Raw genomic sequence first — 21,287 nt, forward strand, 5'->3', positions numbered from 1 at the left:
TATTTTGTTATATTATTTAGCTATTTTTAATGTTATTATTTAAGATTTTTAGTTATTGAAATATTTAAATAATGTTTTATTTTTTAATGTTAAATTCTTATTATTTGACTAACATTTAAATTGAGTAATTCGTAAAATTATAATTTTTATTGTTACTACATAATTTCATGATTAATTTTGTAAAAATATTGAATTATTAATAATATGAATATTATTAAATCTATTAATTTTTGTGTTTAGAATAAATATTTTAAATTTAGTATATAATTTCGTTATAACATTTAAATAGTTTTGAATTTTTTTAGGGCAAATTACAAAGACCCCCCATACTATGGGGTTTGTGACAAATACCCCCTTGTACTTTGTTCTGCGACAAAGACCTCCCTTGTACTATGATCGTGGGACAAAGACCCCCTTGACCGTTTAGACAGATGACGGAATGCATTAAATTACCAAAATAGCCCACTAAACTTTTTCTTTTTTTTTTTGCCCTTTTTCTCTTAAAACCTATTTAACCTTTGTTTTGCCCTTTTGCCATCCAACTAACTAGTCTGGCATTCCCATTCAGAAATAAAATAGAACAAATAAACAAAATGAATATTATCTATTAAAGAAACACCAACAACAAAGATCAAGCATGCCAAAGCAAAAAAAGTTCAAAAAAAGTCATTACCAGTCGACTTCCTGCTCATCCAAAATTCTCATGAATCCTACAAGAAAGCAAGTAAAGGCATAACTCAATCGAAAGTTTACATACCAAATTATAAAGTTTCTCTTTCAAACTTCAAACATTCCACTAAAGATTTAGGAACTCAGTGTAGAATAGCTTTTCAAAATTAAATTGCTCAAAAACACCTAAAAACTGAAATCAAAACAACAACACAATGCAGATTCGCCTTCAACATTCTAAAACACAGTGAAAGAAATGTATGAATGTGGGTTTACCAATACCCTTTTGATTATGTCTTCAAGACTTCAACCAGAGACAAAGAGATGGAGGTGAAAAAAGGTAATATAAAGAAACAACAAGTCGGAAAAGGAAAACATAAATGATGTGATGGACCAATTTCATAATGTCCTGTACTTGGGTGATGTCAAGGAGCGTGTCAAGATTTTGGAGAATGCTGGCCATTTGCCCCTCGCATATGCTACTGCTGCTGTCCAAGGTCTCCAGGATGTTGCTGAACGTCTTGCAGCTGAATTGGGAGATAATGTTCCAACCTTGCCAAAGGCGAGAATACTATCGCTTCTGATGCCTCCATCACCTATTCTCTGTGGAGGATATTGGCCCTTGTTTAGGGATATGAAAGGTATCTTTGAGGGTGGGCTGGATAATGCAGGGAGGGGTGTAGAGGAAGATGATGAAGAGGCTGTTGATGGTGATTGGGGGTGAGGACTTGGATATTATTGATGCAAATGAAATGCAGAATAGTGACATTGCTGTGGTGGTAGATGATGGAGAAGGGGAAGAAGAGAGATCGGGGGAGAGAGAGAGGAGAGAGAGGGAGAGAGAAATGCGAAGGAATCTGAGGTAGAGGGATTACCGCCGCTGTTGTTTCTATATCGTGAGGTCAGGGAAGATGAACAATATTTTTCTCCCTTATCTGAATAGTTATTACAAGGGTAGTATGGGAATTAAAGAACATTATAACTGCTGTTTTTTACGGAAGGTGATGAAGGGTGATTTGACCCAATCTATGAAACAGCGACACGTAGACACTTACCTGACGTAAGCGACAGCTCAGCATTGTGGCCCGGTATAGCTAAGTAACGGGCCCCTAAAGTAGCTCGCCACGACGCAAGCTTCGGGTTCCCCGAGCTACCCCCAAAGGGATATTCCGAGGCAACTTCAGTTCGCAAGCTAAGAAAACCAGTTTGCCTGAACTCCCAAGCAGACAAGTCATCTCGAAGACTAATTCTACTAAGGGTACTCCTGAAGTATTCCTAGCTCGCTACAAAGTAGCTCGCGAATGGGTCGCACAAGCATTCCGTAGGAAGCTTCTATCTGACAGGCCATACCAATCAGACTGCGCCATATCCCCTACTGACAGCGCCGTCCATGTCCTTTCGGTAGTCTACACCCATGTCTCTCAATAGGTGGAGGCGTGCTTGTCACTTTGGAGACGTGTCACTCGCCCGAGTAAGGAGTACTTCACAACGGCCACCTGCGCAGCCCTGGCAGGTAACGACTGTAGCAGGGGGCCCAGTGGTAGTTATGTCTGATCTCCCAAGGAGTGCCCCTATAAAAGCCCTTAGGGCAGAGGAGAAACTTCTTCTGGAAAAGAGGACCAAAAAATCTCCTGAGTATAGGAAAAATGCACGACCTCCGCTCTTAGCCTTCGTTCTTCCTTTCACTTCCCATACACAGTACTAACTTAAGCATCAGAGTATTCCCACCGGGTAAACCCCCGGGAATCCTTCCTTTCATCTTCTCAGGTCCCGCTCGTTGTCAACAAGGAGCCAGTCAGCGGTCAGCTAGGAGTGCCTGGATCGCGCTACATCATTTGGCGCCATCTATGGGAACTGCTTAAAAAAGCCTTTCTCTCTAAACTTTTTCAGTCCTTCCTTCTTCCTTGAAACAATCCAACGCTCATGGCCTCCTCTAGCAATGTCGGACGAAGCACGGAGATAGATAACTCCAGGGAACACCCCCAACTTCCTACTGTCTGTATTGGACAGTTCACCGTCCCCTTCTTAGCGGACGAAATCCCCAGCTTAAGCGTGCCTCTCACAATGGCACCTGCCATCACTCCACTTCCTACTACAGTCGGAACAACATTCACCGAACCTTTGGTCGTGCCCCCAGCGGCCAGCCTGAACCAGCTGGAGGACCTGGTGTAGTGCATGAGGGCCATGTAGGCTCAAATGCAATAGTTCCAACAACTTCAGCTCTATCAACAGCACGTACTGCATCAGGTCTCCCAGTATCAATATTAGTAGCAGTTCCCCCAGTTGCCCCAACCTCAGCTCTCATCTCAGCGCCTAGCTTCGTAGCAAGCCAAATCTCGCTGCCAGAATGAGCACTCTGGCCGAGGAGAGGCCCTCCAAAACCCCCCAAAAAACAAGGCCTCCCCCCACGGCAGACGGGAGAGACCGGCTACCCCGATCTCGCCGCAGGCGGACAGGCCGGGAGGACCCCGACTTGGCAGGTCTATGTCGCCCCGACAGTTGAAGCTTGGAACCCCTATCCTAGAGAACCGGTTCAAAATCCTAGCAGCAGACTCCAGGTAGGCTCCTTCTGTCCGTAGCCATCACCAGTGGACCAAGCTACCCCTGGCACAAACTATCCTAGATAGCACAGAAGTGAGCAGCACAAACGCCGAGCCCATCAGGAAGCAGAGGCGCCGATGCCGAGCTCGCCAATCTATCACCCGCAATTTGCCCGAGCTCATGGGTAAAGAAGAGGTAGGCTCGGCCGAAGCCAAAGCTCCCCTTCTCTCAGTTCCGTCCCCCCTGTCTTCCGAACTTCTAGCAGTCCCGATGCCCAAGGATTTCAAGCTCCCCCCTCTTGATAAGTACGACAGGTCGTTCGACCCGAATGATCATGTAGACGCCTTTCAGTCACATATGCACCTAGCCCAAGCCAGCGAGTCGTGCATGTGCGTGGCCTTCTCCACTATTTTTAGGGGAGCAGCCCGCACGTGGTACCGAAACTTGGTGCCCAGGTCAATAAGAAGTTGGGTGCAATTCGCACAAGCCTTCACGTCGCACTTCGTCACCAGCAAGCGGTGCCCGTGAACTGAAGAAAACATCTTCAACATAGCACAAAGGGAGGGAGAGTCCATCAGGAGTTATATCAAGCGGTTCAATGACGCTTGTATGTAGACACTGCGCCTGGATCCCGCCATATGCCTAGTAGCGGCCAAGAAGGGCGTGAAGCACAAAGAGTTCAAGTGGCACATGGTCGTCAACCAACCCGCAACCATAACCGAGTTTCTAAAGCTGGTGGATAAGTTCATAGCCACCGAAGAAGAGATCAACCAGAAGGGGGAGGGCGCACCAGAAAAAAGAAAAAGAGAAGAACCTTCCAGTCAAGTAGACACCCGAAGAAAAAAGGAACCAATTCAGAGTGCAAAGCCGGGTCAATTGTTCCGAGCTCCTGCACCAGACTGAGCTGATTACACCACATTGAATGCGAAGCAGGCCAAAATCCTGATGGCAATCAAGGACACCCCGTACGTGAAGTGGCCACCCCGTCTAAGGGGGAATCCCAATGAAAGAAATAAGAGTTTGTATTGTAGTTTTCACAAAGACCATGGTCACAGTACCGAAAGCTGTAAAAACCTTCGCGACGAGATAGAGGAGCTCATCCGTCGCGAATATTTGAGAAACTTTGTACAAAATAATAATAATAATAATAATAATAATAATAATAATAATAATAATAATAATAATAATAATAATAATAATAATAATAATAATAATAGTAATAGAGTAGGTCGGCAAGGGGAGCACGACAGAGACGCTTTGGAGTCCAGCAGCAAGCCGGGCAAACAACCGCAAAGGCAGCCTCCGAAGGAGAGGCCAGTTCAAGGAACCATCCATATGATAGTGGGAGGTTCGATCGTTGCGGGTTGCACCTCAGCAACAACTCGGACGTCAGTTCGTGAGGCCGCTCGGGAAGAGCAGAACCCCCCAAAGCGGCCGAAGATGGGAGATCCAATTTTCTTCACAGAAGACGATGCGCGAGGGGTCCACTACCCCCATGATGACGCACTCGTGATAAAGCTGAGGATCAACGATTTCGAGGTCAGGCGCGTACTCGTGGACTTAGGCAAATTGGCCGACATCCTCTTTAAAGCTGCGTTCGACCAGCTTCAATTGCAGAGAAGCGATCTGAGGCCTATGGACACCCCTTTAGTGGGCTTCAACGAAGAGGAAGTCCGCCCCCTTGGGAAGATAACAATACCTATAGAGATCGGCACGTGGCCTTGTGTGGTCAGATTCAAACACAACTTCTTGGTGGTAGCGAACTCCTCTCCCTACAATGCCATAATGGGTCGATCGATCACCCATGTCCTACGGGCGGTGGTCTCCACTTACCACTTGGCTATGAAATTCCCAGCAGATTTTGGTGTGGGAGTAGCGTGGGGTGACCAGCTCGAGTCCCGCAAGTGCTACGTTGCCGCTGTAAAGGGAAAAACCAAGGTGGCCGATGACCTCGAACTAGAATGACCCACAGAGCAAGGCGAAGAGCAGACTGCGCCCATGGAAGAAACAATCACGGTCCCGACCTCAACAACAGACCCAGCTCGGACGCTTCAAATCGGCACTTCCGTCTAGAAGCCCCTACGATCCGAACTATTAGGCCCGTTAGACAGAAGAAACGCAACCTAGCCCTGGAATGGTGGAAAGCGGTCGACGAGGAAGTCGAGAAGCTCCTTGTGGCAGACTTCATAAGAGAAGTCCAATACCTGAGCTGGGTAGGCAACCCCGTCCTGGTAAAGAAGGCCAACGGCAAGTGGCGCATGTGCGTGTCGACTACACCGACCTAAACCAGGCTTGCCCGAAAGGCTACTTTCCACTCACCTGAATCGACCATCTGGTGGGCGCGACCTCAGGGCATGAGTTGCTCAGTTTCTTGGACACCTATTCGGGCTATAACCAGATCAAGATGGACCCGGCAGATGAAGAAAAGACTGCCTTCATCACAGAGTTTGGCCTCTACTATTACAAGGTTATGCCCTTCGGGTTGAAAAACGTAGGGGCAACCTTTTAGAGACTTGTAAATAAATTGTTTGCACCGTTAATCGGCAGAAAAGTAGAATGCTATGTAGACGACATGGTCGTCAAAACTCAATTCTCATATGAATTAATACAAGACTTGCATTCTGTTTTTGAAATTTTGCGTAAGTTTAACATGAGATTAAATCCGAACAAGTGTGTGTTCGACGTGACCTCAGGTAAATTCTTGGGATACATCGTTAACCGGTGCGGCATTGAAGCCAACCCAGATAAGGCTAAGGCCATCTTAGACATGAGACCACCCCGTAAGTTGAAGGAGGTTAAGAGATTCAATGGCTGCATAGCCGCCCTGAGCCGCTTCATGTCCAAATCGGCGGACCGCTGTTTGCCACTCTTTAAGGCAATCAAGAGCAAAGGGTTTGAGTGGACCCGAGACTGTCAGCTCGCGTTTGACGAGCTCAAGAATTACCTCTCTAGTGTGCCAATCTTAACCCGGCCCGAGGATGGCGACATTTTAGAACTGTACCTCTCGACGAGTGACAGAGTGGTCAGTTCGGTACTAATAAAGGAAGTAGATCGGGTCCAATGACCCATCTATTATGTTAGTAAAGTATTGTAGGGAGCAGAAATGAGATACCCGGAGATGGAGAAGCTAGCATATGCATTGATAATTGCAGCTCGGAAGCTCCGCCCATACTTCCAAGCTCATATTGTTATCGTCCTTACCGACAAACCTCTGAGGCAAGTCTTGCTTAAGCCCGAGGTCTTTGGTCGGTTGATGAAGTGGGCCATTGAGCTCAACGAGTACGACCTCCAGTACAAGCCGCGAATTTCCATTAAGGCCCAAGCCTTAGCAGATTTCATAGCCGAATGCGCATTCAACTCCAAAGTTCCCAGTCTGGTTGAGCACGAGGCTCCCACCTCGGGTGAGCCCGGAGCTCCCGGATCGATCGAGTCCGAACCCCGTGAAGTAGTAGCCAGTGTGGCACCTCCCCTAGCTTGGCCAACCGCGAGCTGGAATGAGGAGCCCTGGATCCTTCACGTAGATGGCTCCTCGAACCAACAGGGTAGCGGTGCCAGAATAGTTCTACACGGCCCAAGTGGCATAAAACTGGAGTACATGCTACGTTTCGAGTTCAAGGCATCCAACAATGAAGCAGAATATGAGGCGTTGATAGCTGGACTAGCTCTAGCCAGAGAAGTAAAAGCCAAGCACATCGTTATCTGTAGCGACTCCCAGCTTGTTGTCAACCAAGTCATCGGCGAGTACGAAGCTCGCGAGCCAACCATGATCGCCTACTTAGCCAAAGTCAAAGAGGTCCTGCTCAACTTCCAGTCACACTTCATCAGACAGATCCCTAAGTCGGAGAACGCTGAGGCCGATGCCCTGTCCAAGTTAGCCAGCACTAGCGACATCACCATGAGAACCATGTACATAGAGGACCTGTCTCAGCCTAGCATTCTCAAGGGGGCAGAGGAGGTCACTCCCATAGTTCAAGCAGAGTCGAGCTGGATTGACCCGCTCGTGAGCTTCTTGCTACACAGGAACCTCCCTGCAGATCGCAATGCAATCAGAAGGGTGCAGCGCCAAGCAGCCAAATATGTCATGATAAACGAGCGGCTGTACAGGAGATCCTACACGCTCCCCTATCTGCGTTGCTTGCGACCCACCAAAGCCGAGCTCGTACTCCGTGACATCCATGAGGGTTTGTGCAGCGGACACTTGGGGGGCAAGGCCCTTGCCCAGAAAGTGCTTAAGCAAGGGTATTATTGGCCAACAATGAAGGCATATGCCATTGAACTGGTCAAAAAATGTGACAAATGTCAGAGACATGCCAATATTCACCACCAACCCGCTGCTGACCTCAAGTATCTCACTTGCCCATGGCCCTTTGCACAGTGGGACATCGATCTACTCAGGCCATTCCTGCCAACAACGGGTGGAAGAAAGTTCTTAGTAGTGGCGGTGGACTATTTTACCTAGTGGGTAGAAGTTGAGCCCCACGTGATGATCACAGCGGGAAAGGGCAAAACAAGAGAAGAGGGAAAAAGGTCACTTACCACCATATAGTGAGCAGAGGCGAACGCGAATAAATCCCTGGGCTCCATGTTTCCCCACTGAGCGATTTCATCATTGGTAACTGCTTTTCGTCTCCTTTGGCGGGCTACCAAAAAATCGTTTACCCCTTCCCAGTTTACCACTGGGAATCGGGGGTAAGGACGAGGTTGAAGGGGGTTGAAGGATACCTCCCCTGACTGGGAGAGTTCGCTCCCCCCGGGTTAGTCCCACTAGTTCCCTCAGGGGGGGCATCGGAACCTTGGGCGAAGGAGAGGGAAGGACAGACTCGGTGGACCTGAACTCAGTACTTCCCGAAGGTGGAGTTCGGTCGGGGCGCGTCCTCTTCGCTTGGCGTCTCTGGCTGCCCGAGAGAAGGCAGCGCAAATCAGCACTAGACATGATGGCTGCCACAAGACCACAAGGTAATAGTTCGATAATAAACAAAATGCATGTGTACACAAGTCGCAAGGAACTACGCGACCTAAAAGACCGACCTACCCGGGCTCAAGCCTGCCTACACGAGCTTCTCCTCGGCTAAGTAGTCTGAGCAATGGAAGCCTACTGACGCCCAAGACAGCATCATTTTCCGAGTCTTAGTGTCCAGTTCGGCCCCGGGGTCCTGGATAGCACCCCTCCAAGTAGTGGGAAAGGGCCACCCTTGGGGTTACGAACCACAAAGTAGTCCTGCTTCTAGGCGAGAATCTTATTCGGCAGCTCGTATAAGAGCTTATAGTCGCAACGGGGGGAGAGGTAATAAAAGCGCTTCTCCGGAGGAACCCTAGGAGCAACATTCTTTATACAAAGGATAGAAGCAAAAATATCAAGATCTAAAGGGAGACAGTACTCGTAACACAAAGATATAGTCCCAACCATGTTTCGAATGGCGTTGGGATGAAGTTGGTCAATGGTGATGTTAAAATGATTTAGCACCTCCACTATCAAGGGGTGCAGGGGGAGACGCAAACCAGCCTCCAACTGTTCCTAAAAGATTACTATGTCATTCAGACCATGCTCCCAAGAGAAGTTGCCACTAGGGAGGCTGTAAACCAGGTCCACAGGGAGATGAAAGTAGCAGATCAGAGACCTGAGTCTCTCCGCTGTCATTAAGGAAGGGCAAAAGGTATCAGGCTCCCTTCCCCTAGAAGTAGATGCCGCATCGCCAGAGGCTTCCCGAGCCTCCGGGATATGCTCCCAGGCTCCCCCCGAGCTCGAGGGAGCATCATCATCCTAGCTATCGCCCCTATGATAGGCATGACGTGGGTACCCAGACATGGCTGACGGCGATTGAGACTCACCAGAGTAAGACAAAATGAAGCAGACTGAGGAACTCGAGTAAGCTAGGCGAAGTATGCGACCTCAGAATCCAAAGGATGGCGTGGAGGAAGATAGGGCCTGAGGGGGGCCCCTATTTATAGCCCCCGCCCTTTCAAACTGACGGCCCGGATCAAAGCAGATTCAATGGTCCGCAGATTTCCTGACTGCACGCCTTCTGAAAACCGAAGGCGATTGGTGACATGTCTTCCACAATTGAGGTAGTCGCAGCCGCACGACGTTCAGAATTAAAGGCCACCTCAGCACGTTTTCAGAATCCAAAAAGTCAGGGAAGACAAAAGATCTCTTCATTCCCGCGAACGCATTTAATGAGGGTAGTCAATCAAGTTTGAATTTCGGTCAAATCAGCCCATCACGCTTCATAAACTCCCCGCGCTAAGGCGATACCCTTAGCCCGAGGAGTTGGGGGCAATTGATGAAGGGTGATTTGACCCGATCTATGAAACAACGACATGTGGACACTGACCCGACGTAAGCGGCAACTCAGCATTGTGGCCCGGTACGGCTAAGTAACGGGCCCCTAAAGCAGCTCGCCACGATGCAAGCTTCGGGTTCCCCGAGCTACCCCCAAAGGGATATTCCGAGGCAACTTCAGCTCGCAAGGTAAGAAAACCAGCCCGCCCGAACTCCCAAGCAGACAAGTCATCCCGAAGACTAATTCTACTAAGGGTACTCCTGAAGTATTCCTAGCTCACAACAAAGTAGCTCGCGAATGGGTCGCACGAGCATTTGGCAGGAAGCTTCTATCTGACAGGCCGTACCAATCAGACTGTGCCATATCCCCTATTGACGGCGTCGTCCCTGTCCTTTCGGCAGTCTCCACCCATGTCTCTCAGTAAGTGGAGGCGTGCCTGTCACTTTGGAGACGTGTCACTCGCCCGGGTAAGGAGTACTTCACAACGGCCACCTGCGCAGCCCAGGCAGGTAACAGCTGTAGCAGGGGGCCCAGTGGCGGTTATGTCCGACCTCCCAAGGAGCGCCCCTATAAATGCCCTCAGGGCAGAGGAGAAACTTCTTCTGGAAAAGAGGACAAAAAAATCTCTTGAGTACAAGAAAAATGCACGACCTCCACTCTTAGCCTTCGTTCTTCCTTTCACTTCCCATACACAGTACTAACTTAAGCATCAGAGTATTCCCACCGGGTAAACCCTCGGGAACCCTTCCTTTCATCTTCTCAGGTCCCGCTCGTTGCTAGCAAGGAGCCAGTCAGCGGTCAGCTAGAAGTTCCCGGATCGCGCTACATCAGAAGGCTAACGGAAGGGGTCTTTGTCTCACGGTCATAGTACAGGGGGTCTTTGTAATTTACCTTTTTTTTTAAATTGAAACTTTTTTAGATAGATATAGATAAAAAGTGGGGGAGAGGATAAATAGGAAATAGAGATAGTTTAGGAGAGAATCTCGCTACTAAATTAGAGACAATTTAAGAGATAAATAAGAGTTAGAGATAATTTAGGAGATAAATAAGAATTAGAGAAAATGGAGGAAAGTGGTGTCACTTGGCTAAATATTATAAAAGCTTTATGGTTATTAGAAATAGTTAGGTATATGTAATTCCTTTATGGGTTTAATGGGTAATTATGTGGAATTAAAAAAAATAAAAAATTCGAAAAAACAGAAAATTAAGAAGGAGTGTTTATAGATGAAACTAGCTTCGGTCAGGGCAAATTCATAACCACACCATTCTAACAGCCTTTTCCGACCTTACATTGACATAAAATAAAATATATCAGTATGGAAATATTCTCAATGCAAGGCAGGATAGGCTGTCCTAACAGAGTTTGCCCTGACTGAAGCCGAACTCTATATAGATATATTGAATTCAATCCTTTCCGTAGATCGATTCCCAATCTCTGCTATCAATGGGTTATCTACCTGATACAATTGAACCAACCGAACTGATTATATCAGTTTTGATTCCATTTACTGCCCTATTGTGTCGGTTTCGGTTTTAAAATGTTTATCCCTATTATTATCGAGTCAGGATCGGTTTTGACTGTTCTGAATCGATTAAGACCCGAACCGATCGATTAATTATATATATAACATTGAAATATAGTGGGTTTATATAATATTAGTATAGTGGTTTTATTCCCGGCTGAGACCCAGCGTATTGACAGCCCTAAATCCAACTCCCCTTCACCCTTGAGGGGCCAAGGTAGTCATAGTGATCAGTGAAGTGTCAGTCCCTTCCCTTTGAATGGAGGGTTTTTAACTGATACTAAGAGCTGCTAATGAATGGGACCGAGGAAGCTTCATTAATCTCAAATCTCAATTATGTACGTGATTTCTTTCTATTTTCTAGTGAAGTACCATGCAACACGTGATTATCTGCTCCTTTTGTTGCTCTTCCCACGTGAGAAGATTTCATGCTTATTTAATTGTTTTCTCAATTTTTTACTACGCTGGTCAACTAACCAGCTGCTATTTGAGTAGCCGCCCATACCCTTCCAATTTCCAGTCTTACCCACCGGTCAACCGACTACAACGGGAAGTAATGAATGTTGGTGTTTTCCTTGGGCTGTGTTTGTTTTAGTGTAAATTTGTCATTGATGTAAAGGTACATTAATGAAGTTAAATACAGTTGATCGAGTTTAAAATGAGTGAATTATTGGAATTTTTTTAAGTGTATTATTGATATAGTATTTATATCAATTATCAATATAAAATTCAACGGTATTTAAAATTTATATCAATTTTCGATATGAAATTTATACTAAAAACAAATATATAAATATTTATACCGAAAACAAACGCAGCCTACGTAAGATGCCACCAGCGGTAATGATAAGGTCTCCTACTGGTCTTAGCGGAGCCACAAATCAGTGGTCGATCAGCTCTATAAAAGAAATTCTCTGCGTTTGCCAAGAGGCCAATTCGATCGATCACTAAGCTTTTGAGAGAAAGAGAGAAAGAGAGAGGCGGACCCCATGGAGGAGGAGGACATGAAAGCTCAAGCCCAAGTGTGGAAACACATATACGGCTTCGTCGAGTCATTCACTCTCAAATGCGCGATCGAACTCGGGATCGCGGACATACTCTACGAACATGGTCAGCCCATGACTCTCTCCGAGTTAGCCTCCTCCATCCCTCTTCCCTCTGTCAGCCAAGACGGATTGTACAGGGTGTTGCGTTACCTCGTGCACATGAAACTCTTCGACCTGCAGGTCGATTCCGACGGGTTAAAGAAGTACCGGCTCACTCCCGCGTCCAAGCTCTTGGTCAAAAACCAGGAGAAGAACCTGGCATCCCTCGTTCTCCTGCAATTGTACGAGATAGACACTTGGAACCACCTAAGTGCCGCAGTGGAAGGTACCGTGACACCCTGGGAGAAGTGTCACGGCGGCGTGCACTACAGGGAGTACTTTAAGAAGGACTCGGTGGCGAATCAGTTGTTGAGCGACGCGATGACGAGTCACACGAGTATGGTGACGGACGCGCTGGTGAAGGGCTGCAAGAAGGCGCACATCCTTGATGGAGTAGGGTCCCTAATTGACGTGGGCGGGAGTACTGGGGTGGCTGCGCGTGCCATCGCTAAGTGGTTCCCCAATATAAAATGTGCGGTGTTTGATCTGCCCCACGTAGTAGCCAACGCGCCCGAGTGCCCCGAGGTGACTCGGATCGGAGGCGATATGTTCGTATCAATTCCGAAAACGGATGTGGTGTTCATGAAGGTGAGAGAGCGAGTAAACCTGTGATCAACGAATGAATCCCAAATCAGTATTTTATAATTTATACTTCCATCATTTTATTGATTAAGGCTCTGTTACGTTTTATTATTAATTTGTATAATGGTTGCTGGTTGATCAGTCGGTGTTACACGACTGGGGAGACGAGGACTGCGTAAAGATTCTGAAGAAATGCAAGGAGGCGATATCGGAGAAAGGAGGAAAAGTAGTGATCGTGGATATTGTAATGGATGTGGAATTATCGTCGTATGAGTTCACTGGTGCAAGGCTGGGGATGGAGATGGACATGCTGGTCACAGTGGGTGGTAAAGAGAGAAGTGAAAAAGAGTGGCATAAACTCTTCAAGGAGGCGGGTTACAGCGGGTACAAGATAACACCCATCGCTGCAATCGAATCAATTATAGAAGTGTTCCCTTGACATGATAAAGCTTAATTTTGTTTTCGTTGTGCGTGGTATTTGTAATTTAGTATATTCTCTGGACTCTGGAGCATCCTTGAGATAAAGCCTGTATTGTGTTTAAGTTTGTTTTAGACAGTAGCAAAACTAATCAAACTGTCTTTGCGCCATTCAAATCTTACTCGGTAAAATAAAAAGTTTTACTTTTAGTATTTGGACCTAATTCTTAAACTGGGTGCATTCACAATATTTCGTCAGATTTTTCCGGATTCCCTCCGTAGGTGTTTGTTGACAGAGGTGCTTACATAATGAGTTGGACACCCTTTGGAACCAAATTCTTGAACGAGATCATAGAGTGCATTGGGAGGAGGTTTGTCAGTCGGGGATGTTCCCAATATACTGTTGGGATAGGGTAAAATACAAAAAACTGCCCTCAAATTTCTGATAATCATAAAATCCTCCCCTATAGTTTCATTTTAACAAATACCTCGCATGAACTTTTGAGAAATTCAACAAAAACCTCTATTTCTGATATTGTTCCAGACGGAAAACGTTAGATTGATTCACCGTTTTTTTCCAAATATCCATCCTACCCTTTTATAAATTTTTTTACATACAAAATTACTAAAATAATCCCATTTTAACTCAACAAAAAAATATATTTCAGTAATTTTGTATGTAAAATTACTGAAATGATCGTTAAAAGAGGATTTTGTTGAGTTAAAATGGGGTTATTTCAGTAATTTTGTATGTAAAATAATTTATAAAAAGATAGAATGTGTATTTGGAAAAAATTGGTGCATCAATCTAACATTTTCCATCTGGGACAGTGACGGACGGGAAGTTTTTGTCGAGTTTTTCAAAAGTGCAAGGGAGGTATTTGATGTAGGGTGATTTGGCCCGACCTAGTAATAGAGGGACACGTGGACACGACCTAACTAGCAGGATGACAATTCAGTTCGACACACCAAGTCTGCAACGGATCGAGTTCAAATAACCGAACCACCTCGGGGCAAGTCCACCTTGGAACGAGTTCACCTCAGTGCACGATCGCATCGGGACCACCTCGGTCCCAAGGCACTTCGGCATTCGTACCAGGTCGGATCCAAAGGGCACTAGCTCGGGTAATACTAACCGACCACTGCATGGCAACCCTGAAGATCTCGCCACCAGATTCTGCGCCTCGGTCCCGAAGATCTCCCCCGTCCGATTTGGGCGGAAATGATGAATCTTATCAGTTGGCAGCGTTATCCCTAATTAACGCGTAAACGGACCTCATCGTAACGAGGATCCTGGAATCACTCCGCGAAACCCACGAAGGCTCCACTATATAAAGGCTCCACCCCCCGGGGGAGAATGGTACGCGTCATCTCTGCTCTCTAGCCCTCTAGCATTCCAAGCTATTATCAGCTTGCAACCAAGTATTAACTTAAGCATCGGAGCGACCTCGCCGGGTAAGCAACCCCAGGTTCTCTGATTCGCTTTTTGCAGATCAACCGAGTCCGTTGTCTACTGGAAGCGAGATCAGCTCCAACTGGGAGCAGCCGGATTGCGCTACATCATTTGGCACCATCTGTGGGAAACACTACAAGAAGCCTCTTTCCTCGAAAAGCATCCATGGCATCCTCTAGTAACGTCGGACAGAACGGTGAAATGAATGTCTCCGAGGGCAATCTCAGGTCCTATCCGTGTGCATCGGTCAGTTCACTATGCCTCTCTCTACAGATGGGATTCCAACATTGAACATACCTCGAGTCATAGCACCAATGAATGCCCCACTCCCTCCTACGGTGGGTGCAACCTTTACTGAACCCTCTATGATTTCCTGTGTAGTCGGGCAGAGTCAGCTTGATGACCTAGTACACTGCGTGCGGACTATTCAGGTCCAAATGCAACAGGTCCAACAATTCCAGCATTACCCGCAACAGGTCCTACACCACTTTTACTAGCAAAAATATTAGCAATAATTCTCTCCACTACCGCAAAATCAACAGTCGGTTTCATCTCGGAATCCGACCCCACAGTAAAGCAGATGTCGTCATTAGAACACTCACCCTCCTCAGTGAGGACAGACTTCCCAGGTTCCACATCCCCTTGGGAGCCAAGTCTCATCTCGCGGCAGGAGGGACAAATAGATTACTCCTCCTGCTTCAGAGAACATCAACAGATCGACAAGGGGAGCAAAGGAGAGATGCTCCTGAGTCCAGCAGTAGACAGAGCAAGCAGCCCCAGAGACAGTTGCTCGAAGAGAGACCGATCTGCAGGTAATCCATATGATTACTGGCTGGTCCATTGTCGTGGGTTGCACCTCGACAGCAGGGAAGACCTCGGTTCGTGAACTAGAACGAGAAGAACAGAATTCTCCAAAGCAACCAAGGCTCGAAGACCCCATATTCTTTACAGAAGACGACACGCATGGGATTCAATACCCCCATGATGACGCACTAGTCATAAAGATGAGGATTAACGATTTTGAAGTTAAGCGTGTCCTAGTGGATTCAGGAGCTCGACTGACATCTTATTCAAGGACGCCTTCGACAAGCTCTAGCTCCAAGAAAGCGACATCAAACATTGTAGGTCGATACATGGCCTAATATCGCGAGTACTCCTTTGGTAGGCTTCAGCGGAGAAGAAGTCAGACCCCTAGGGAAAATTTTAGTACCTGTGGAGGTCGATACATGGCCTAATATCGCGAGATTCGAGCACACTTTCCTAGTGGTCGCGACTCCCTCCCCGTACAATGCCATTGTAGGTCGGCCCATCACCCACGCACTTCGCGCAGTGGTATCCAACTACTATTTGGCTATGAAGTTCCCCACGGGCTTCGGAGCAGGGGTAGCGCGAGGCGACCAGCTCGAGTCTCGCAAATGCTATGTCGCCGCCCTCAAAGGGAAAGCCAAGTTAGCGGATGACCTCGAGCTGGAGCAACCTACGGAGTACACCGAGCGAGCTACACCAATAGAAGAAATAATCCATGCCCCTATTTCAATAGAAGATCCAGCTAGAACTCTCCAGATCAATGCATCGGTCGAGGAACCTCTCCGTTCTCAGCTGGTAAGTTTTTTTTTATTAAAAATTTAGATATATTCGCATGGTCTACGGCAGAGATTCCCGGTATAGATGCAATGATAATAACTCATAAGTTAAATATTGATCCTATAGTCAGGCTTGTTAGACAAAAGAAACGCAGCCTCACCCCGGAGTGCTGGAGGATAGTCGACGAGGAGGTCGGGAAGCTCCTCACAGTCGATTTCATCAGGGAGGTCCATTACCTGAGCTGGGTAGCTAACCCCATTCTGGTAAAAAAGGCCAACGATAAATGGCGCATGTGCATCGATTATACCGACCTAAATCGGGCTTGCCCAAAGGATTGTTTCCCACTCCCTAAGATCGACCGTCTAGTGGACGCGACCTTAGGGCACGAGTTGCTGAGTTTCCTAGATGCGTACTCAGGATATAACTAGATCAAGATGGACCCTGCCAATAAGGAAAAAATGGTATTCATAACCGAACTAGGATTGTACTTTTACAAGGTCATGCCCTTTGAACTAAAAAATGCAGGGGCGACCTTCCAAAGACTTGTAAATAGAATCTTTGAGCCGTTGATCAGCAACAAGGTTGAGTGCTATGTAGACGACGTGGTCGTCATAACCCAATTTTCAAATTGTTTAATAAATGATTTACAATGAGTCTTTGAAATTTTTTGCAAGTATAATATGAAGTTAAACCCTAAAAAATGTGTCTTCGGTGTCACCTCGGGTAAATTCCTGGGTTACATAGTTAACCGATGTGGCATCGAAGCCAACCCTGAAAAAATAAAGGCCATCCTAGATATGAGGCCACCTCGTAAATTGAAGGAGGTTAAGAGGCTAAACAGTTGTATAGCCGCTTTGATTCGCTTCATATCCAAGTCGGCAAATCGCTGCCTGCCTTTTTCCGAGGCAATTAAAAAAAGTAAGGACTTTGAGTGGACTGAAGAGTGTTAGCTCGCCTTTGATGAGCTCAAAAAATACCTAGCTAGCATCCTGGTTTTGACCCAACCCGAGGAGGGAGATGTTTTAAAGTTGTACCTCTCCGCAAGCGATGATGTAGTCAGTTTGGTACTAATAAAAGAAGTAAATCGGGTCCAACGACCTATCTATTATGTCAACAAAGTTTTGTAGGACACTGAAGTAGGGTACCCAGAGATCGAGAAACTGGTGTACGCGTTGGTAATAGCAACACAGAAGCTTCGTCCATATTTCCAAGCCCACACCATCATCGTTCTCACCAACAAAACTCTGAGGCAAATCTTACTCAAGCCCGAGGTATCTGTCAGACTGATGAAGTGGGCCATGGAACTCAGCAAGTACGACATCCGGTATGAGCCTCATACAGTGATTAAGGCTCAAGTCTTGGCCAACTTTGTTGTAGAATGCACGTTCAGCACCGCAGTCCCCAAATTGATTGAGCTCGAGCACAGAGAGGAAGCTTCAACCAGTGCGACACCTGTCCCGGTTAGAGCAAGACCGACCTGGGATGAGGTACCCTAGATCCTCCACGTAGATGGCTCATCTAATCAACAAGGAAGCAGAGCTGACATTATTTTGTACGGGCCAAGCGGGGTGAAGCTGGAGTACGCTCTTCGGTTCGAGTTCGTAGCATCTAATAACGAAGCGGAGTACAAATCACTGATAGCCGGGCTCACTCTAGCGAATGAAGTACAAGCTAAACATGTTGTCATCTGTAGTGATTCCCAACTCATGTTCAACCTGGTCATCGGCGATTATGAAGCTCGTGACCCTTGCATGGCTGCTTATCTAGCCAAGGTCAGGGAAGTTCTATGCAGCTTCCAATCATACTTCATCAAGCAGATTCCAAGGTCCGAGAACACTAAGGCCGATGCCTTGTCCTGGTTAGCCAGCATGAGCAACAACACCATGAGGACCGTGTATATAGAGAACCTAACTCGGGCCAACATTCTCGGTGGGCAAAATAGGTCGCTCCTGTTGCACAAGCAGAACTGAGCTGAATTGACCCACTCGCAAGCTATCTACTTCACGAGACCCTCCCTGTAGATCGCAATGCGGCCAGAAGGGTAGAGCGACAAGCAGCCAAATATGTCATAATAGACGGATGGCTGTACCGGAGATCCTACACACTCCCCTACTTGCGCTGCTTGCAACCCACAGAGGTCGAGCTCGTTCTCCGTGACATTCATGAAGGCCTGTGTGGCGGACACTTGGGGGGTAGGGCTCTCGCCCAGAAAGCGTTGTGACAAGGGTACTACTGGCCCACGATGAAGGCAGACACACTCGAGCTTGTTAAGAAGTGCGATAAATGCCAAAGGCACGCCAACATCAACCACTGATCTGCTGCCGCCCTGAACTACCTCACCAGCCCATGGCCCTTCGCATAGTGGGGAATCAACATTCTTGGACCATTCCTGCCAGGGACAGGACAAAGGAGATTCTTGGTGGTAGCAGTGAATTACTTCACGAAGTGGGTGGAGGCGGAACCCTTAGCAACAATCACAGTTCGAAGCATATAAAACTTCTTTTGGAGGAATATAGTATGCCGCTTTGGGCTACCTCGGGTGCTTATCTCTAACAACGGTAAGTAGTTCGAAGATATCAAGTTTCAGAACTGGTGTGCCAAGATGGGGATACAACATAATTTTACTTCGGTGAAACACCCTCAAGCAAACGGGTAGGCGGAAGTCACGAACAGAGCTATACTCCGTGGACTAAAAGCCCGCTTAGCCCAAGTTAAGGGACTTTGGGTAGACGAGCTGCCCAGTGTGTTATGGACCTACCGAACTACCGTGAAGACCGCCACGGGCGAAACCCCCTTCAACCTCATCTATGGCATGGAAGCAGTGATCCCAACTGAGATAGAGGTACCTACACTACGCCTAGAAACTTACGACGAAGAAACCAACGATGACGAGCTCCTTACCAACTTCGACCTGGTGGAAGAAGTATGGGACCTCGCATATATTTAGACCGCAGCCTACCAATAAAGAGTGGCTCGGTACTATAACGTCCGGGTCAAGAAGCGGCACTTCCATGTCAGAGACCTAGTCCTTCGAAAAGTTATGGTGCCTGAGCTCGGTGTCGGTAAGCTCGGACCGAACTGGGAAGGTCCTTATCGAGTAAAGCGGGTGCTCAGGGAAGGTACGTACGAGCTCAAAACCTTAGAAGGAAAACAGGTACCTCGAGTGTGGAACATCAGCAATTTAAGGTGATACTACTTGTGATCGTCGAACTAGAGAGCGGACTGCAAGTCACTCCCAGAAGTCCAAGGACTAAAAGTGTCAAGCTGATGAAAGTCCTCGGCATCATATAAGTCCTAGTCGCCTCTTCGGCTGGGGTGAACTAGTCCTAGTTGCCTCTTCTGCATGGGCAATCAAGTCCTAGTTGCCTCCTCGGCATGGGCATATAAGTCCTAGTTGCCTCTTCGACATAGGCAAAGTACCTCTAATGCCTAAGGCGTAGAAGCTCGGGTGTGAGCTCTACGATGTCTAGCCCACTTCGGCATATATCAACAGGTTGGGCCCATTAGGGACAACCGACATTTAAATGAGTAGCCCGTGCGCGGACAGGTCGGGTATATACCCTGCAATGTCACTCACCCCGGCGTACATTACGTAAAGTTGCCCCTACTAGTAGTCCAAGTAGACAGTTCGAGGTAACAAACACTTAGATAAATTTTTACTTTGGTTATCCTTACTTGTTGTCCAGCTCGGTAGCTCAACAATTCGGGTAACCTATACACTTGTTGCCCAGATCGGGAGTCATTTACTTTGGTTATATTTTTGCACAAGGATTACTTAGAAAAGTTCGTATTTCATTTATGAAAAGAGTGTAAGTACAAAGATTTCATTGTAACCCGAGCTCGGTGGCCTCGATGTGTACATCCAAAACACAAAAAGAAGAAAAATCCAGAAACATGCATGAGGACTGCCAGACGGGTCGGTCTCCATGTGCTCTCCCATGTCCTCTTGACCCGAGGGGCCTGCCTCTTCGACTTTGTTGTCGCTTTCCTCATCTGATGAGTCAGGCTCTTTGTTTGCCGCCTCTGCCACCTTGGGGGTAAGGCCCGATATAGAGACGACTCCGAGATCAAGATCGGGGAACTTCTGCCGCATCAAGTACTTACACAGCTTGTAACCGGAATGATAGAAGCTCGGTCCATATTCGACCTGGAGATCAAGGAACTCCGAGGATCCCGTGAAGCATTCGATAGCGTGCCTTCTTTCTTCAGCTCGCGCCTCTTGGATGGCAGTCTCGAAGATCTTAGCCTGCTCCTGGATCGTCGCTTCAAGAATCTTGATCTCTCGTTGAAGCCTCGCCTTCTCCTCGATCATCGTTGAGATTAGCTCCTATTGTTTCATCTTCTCCTCGGTCAGTGCGGAGATTAGTTCCTGTTGTTTTGCATTCTCCTTGGTCATGACCAAGATCAGCCCCTGCTGGCTTCGAGCTCCATTCTTGGCCCGAAGTATCTCACCCTGAGCTATGTCCAATTCGCGATGAAGCTATCATGCCTTTTCCTTGGCATCCCGAGCCTGCTTCAGGCAGATCTTGGACTGGCACATTAACGAATGAATGGCGGAGTTCACCTAGTAAATAAAACCAAGGTAAGTACATTTGAAAAATTGACAAGGAAATAAAATGTAAAGTAAGATACTTACCACCATGCAATAACTGGCAGCTCGGCCTCTAAGAAGGGTTGTAGGCATGTCAGTCCACTCTGCGACCTCATCAAGAAAGATGGCATCCCTGCTCTTGCACATTTCGAGCTGGAGAGTAATTGTGCTTTCCTTGGGGGACTTGGGTCCTGATGTAGAAGCTATCTCCAGCCCATGAGGTTGGATGCCTTCCTGCTTGGGGACAAAAGTGCTCCCCGGTTCATGAGGCTGAGCATCTTCCTCCTGGTCATCATCCAAGTCCACTATGGGGGGTTGAGGACAGACCTCCTCCTCAGGGAGGTCGGAAGAGATCGACTCCACGGTGAGGACTTCAGATGGGGCAGGGGCTAAAGAATCAGCCTCTCGGCGAGGCTTCTTTGAAGCCTTCCTCTTCTTCCCTCTCTGAACGCTCTTGAGAAGGTCCTTGGCATCGACGTCTGGGATGGTAACTGCAAGAGC

The 21,287-nt window shown here is 47.2% G+C and overlaps 1 protein-coding gene across 1 annotated transcript; it reads left to right on the forward strand.

Moving 5' to 3' along the window:
• Positions 1-11,947: 11,947 nt before the first annotated feature.
• LOC148878220 ((RS)-norcoclaurine 6-O-methyltransferase-like) lies at positions 11,948-13,371 on the forward strand. Its single transcript, XM_088951246.1, has 2 exons — positions 11,948-12,747; positions 12,884-13,371. The coding sequence occupies exons 1-2, from the start codon at positions 12,004-12,006 to the stop codon at positions 13,178-13,180; spliced, it is 1,041 nt and encodes a 346-aa protein (XP_088807372.1). The 5' UTR covers positions 11,948-12,003; the 3' UTR covers positions 13,181-13,371.
• The last annotated feature ends 7,916 nt before the right edge of the window (positions 13,372-21,287 follow it).

This window comes from Nelumbo lutea, chromosome 1 (genome assembly GCF_056320005.1).
Source record: "Nelumbo lutea isolate HS-2025 chromosome 1, American lotus-T2T, whole genome shotgun sequence".
NCBI classification, from domain to species: domain Eukaryota; kingdom Viridiplantae; phylum Streptophyta; class Magnoliopsida; order Proteales; family Nelumbonaceae; genus Nelumbo; species Nelumbo lutea.

What these genes read in the sequence shown, in the direction of transcription:
- LOC148878220 (XM_088951246.1), top strand. Translation starts at nt 12,004, where the DNA reads ATGGAGGAGGAGGACATGAAAGCTCAAGCCCAAGTGTGGAAACACATA. An exon ending in CGGATGTGGTGTTCATGAAG is followed by an intron (nt 12,748 to 12,883) that starts GTGAGAGAGCGA and finishes CTGGTTGATCAG; the next exon opens with TCGGTGTTACACGACTGGGG.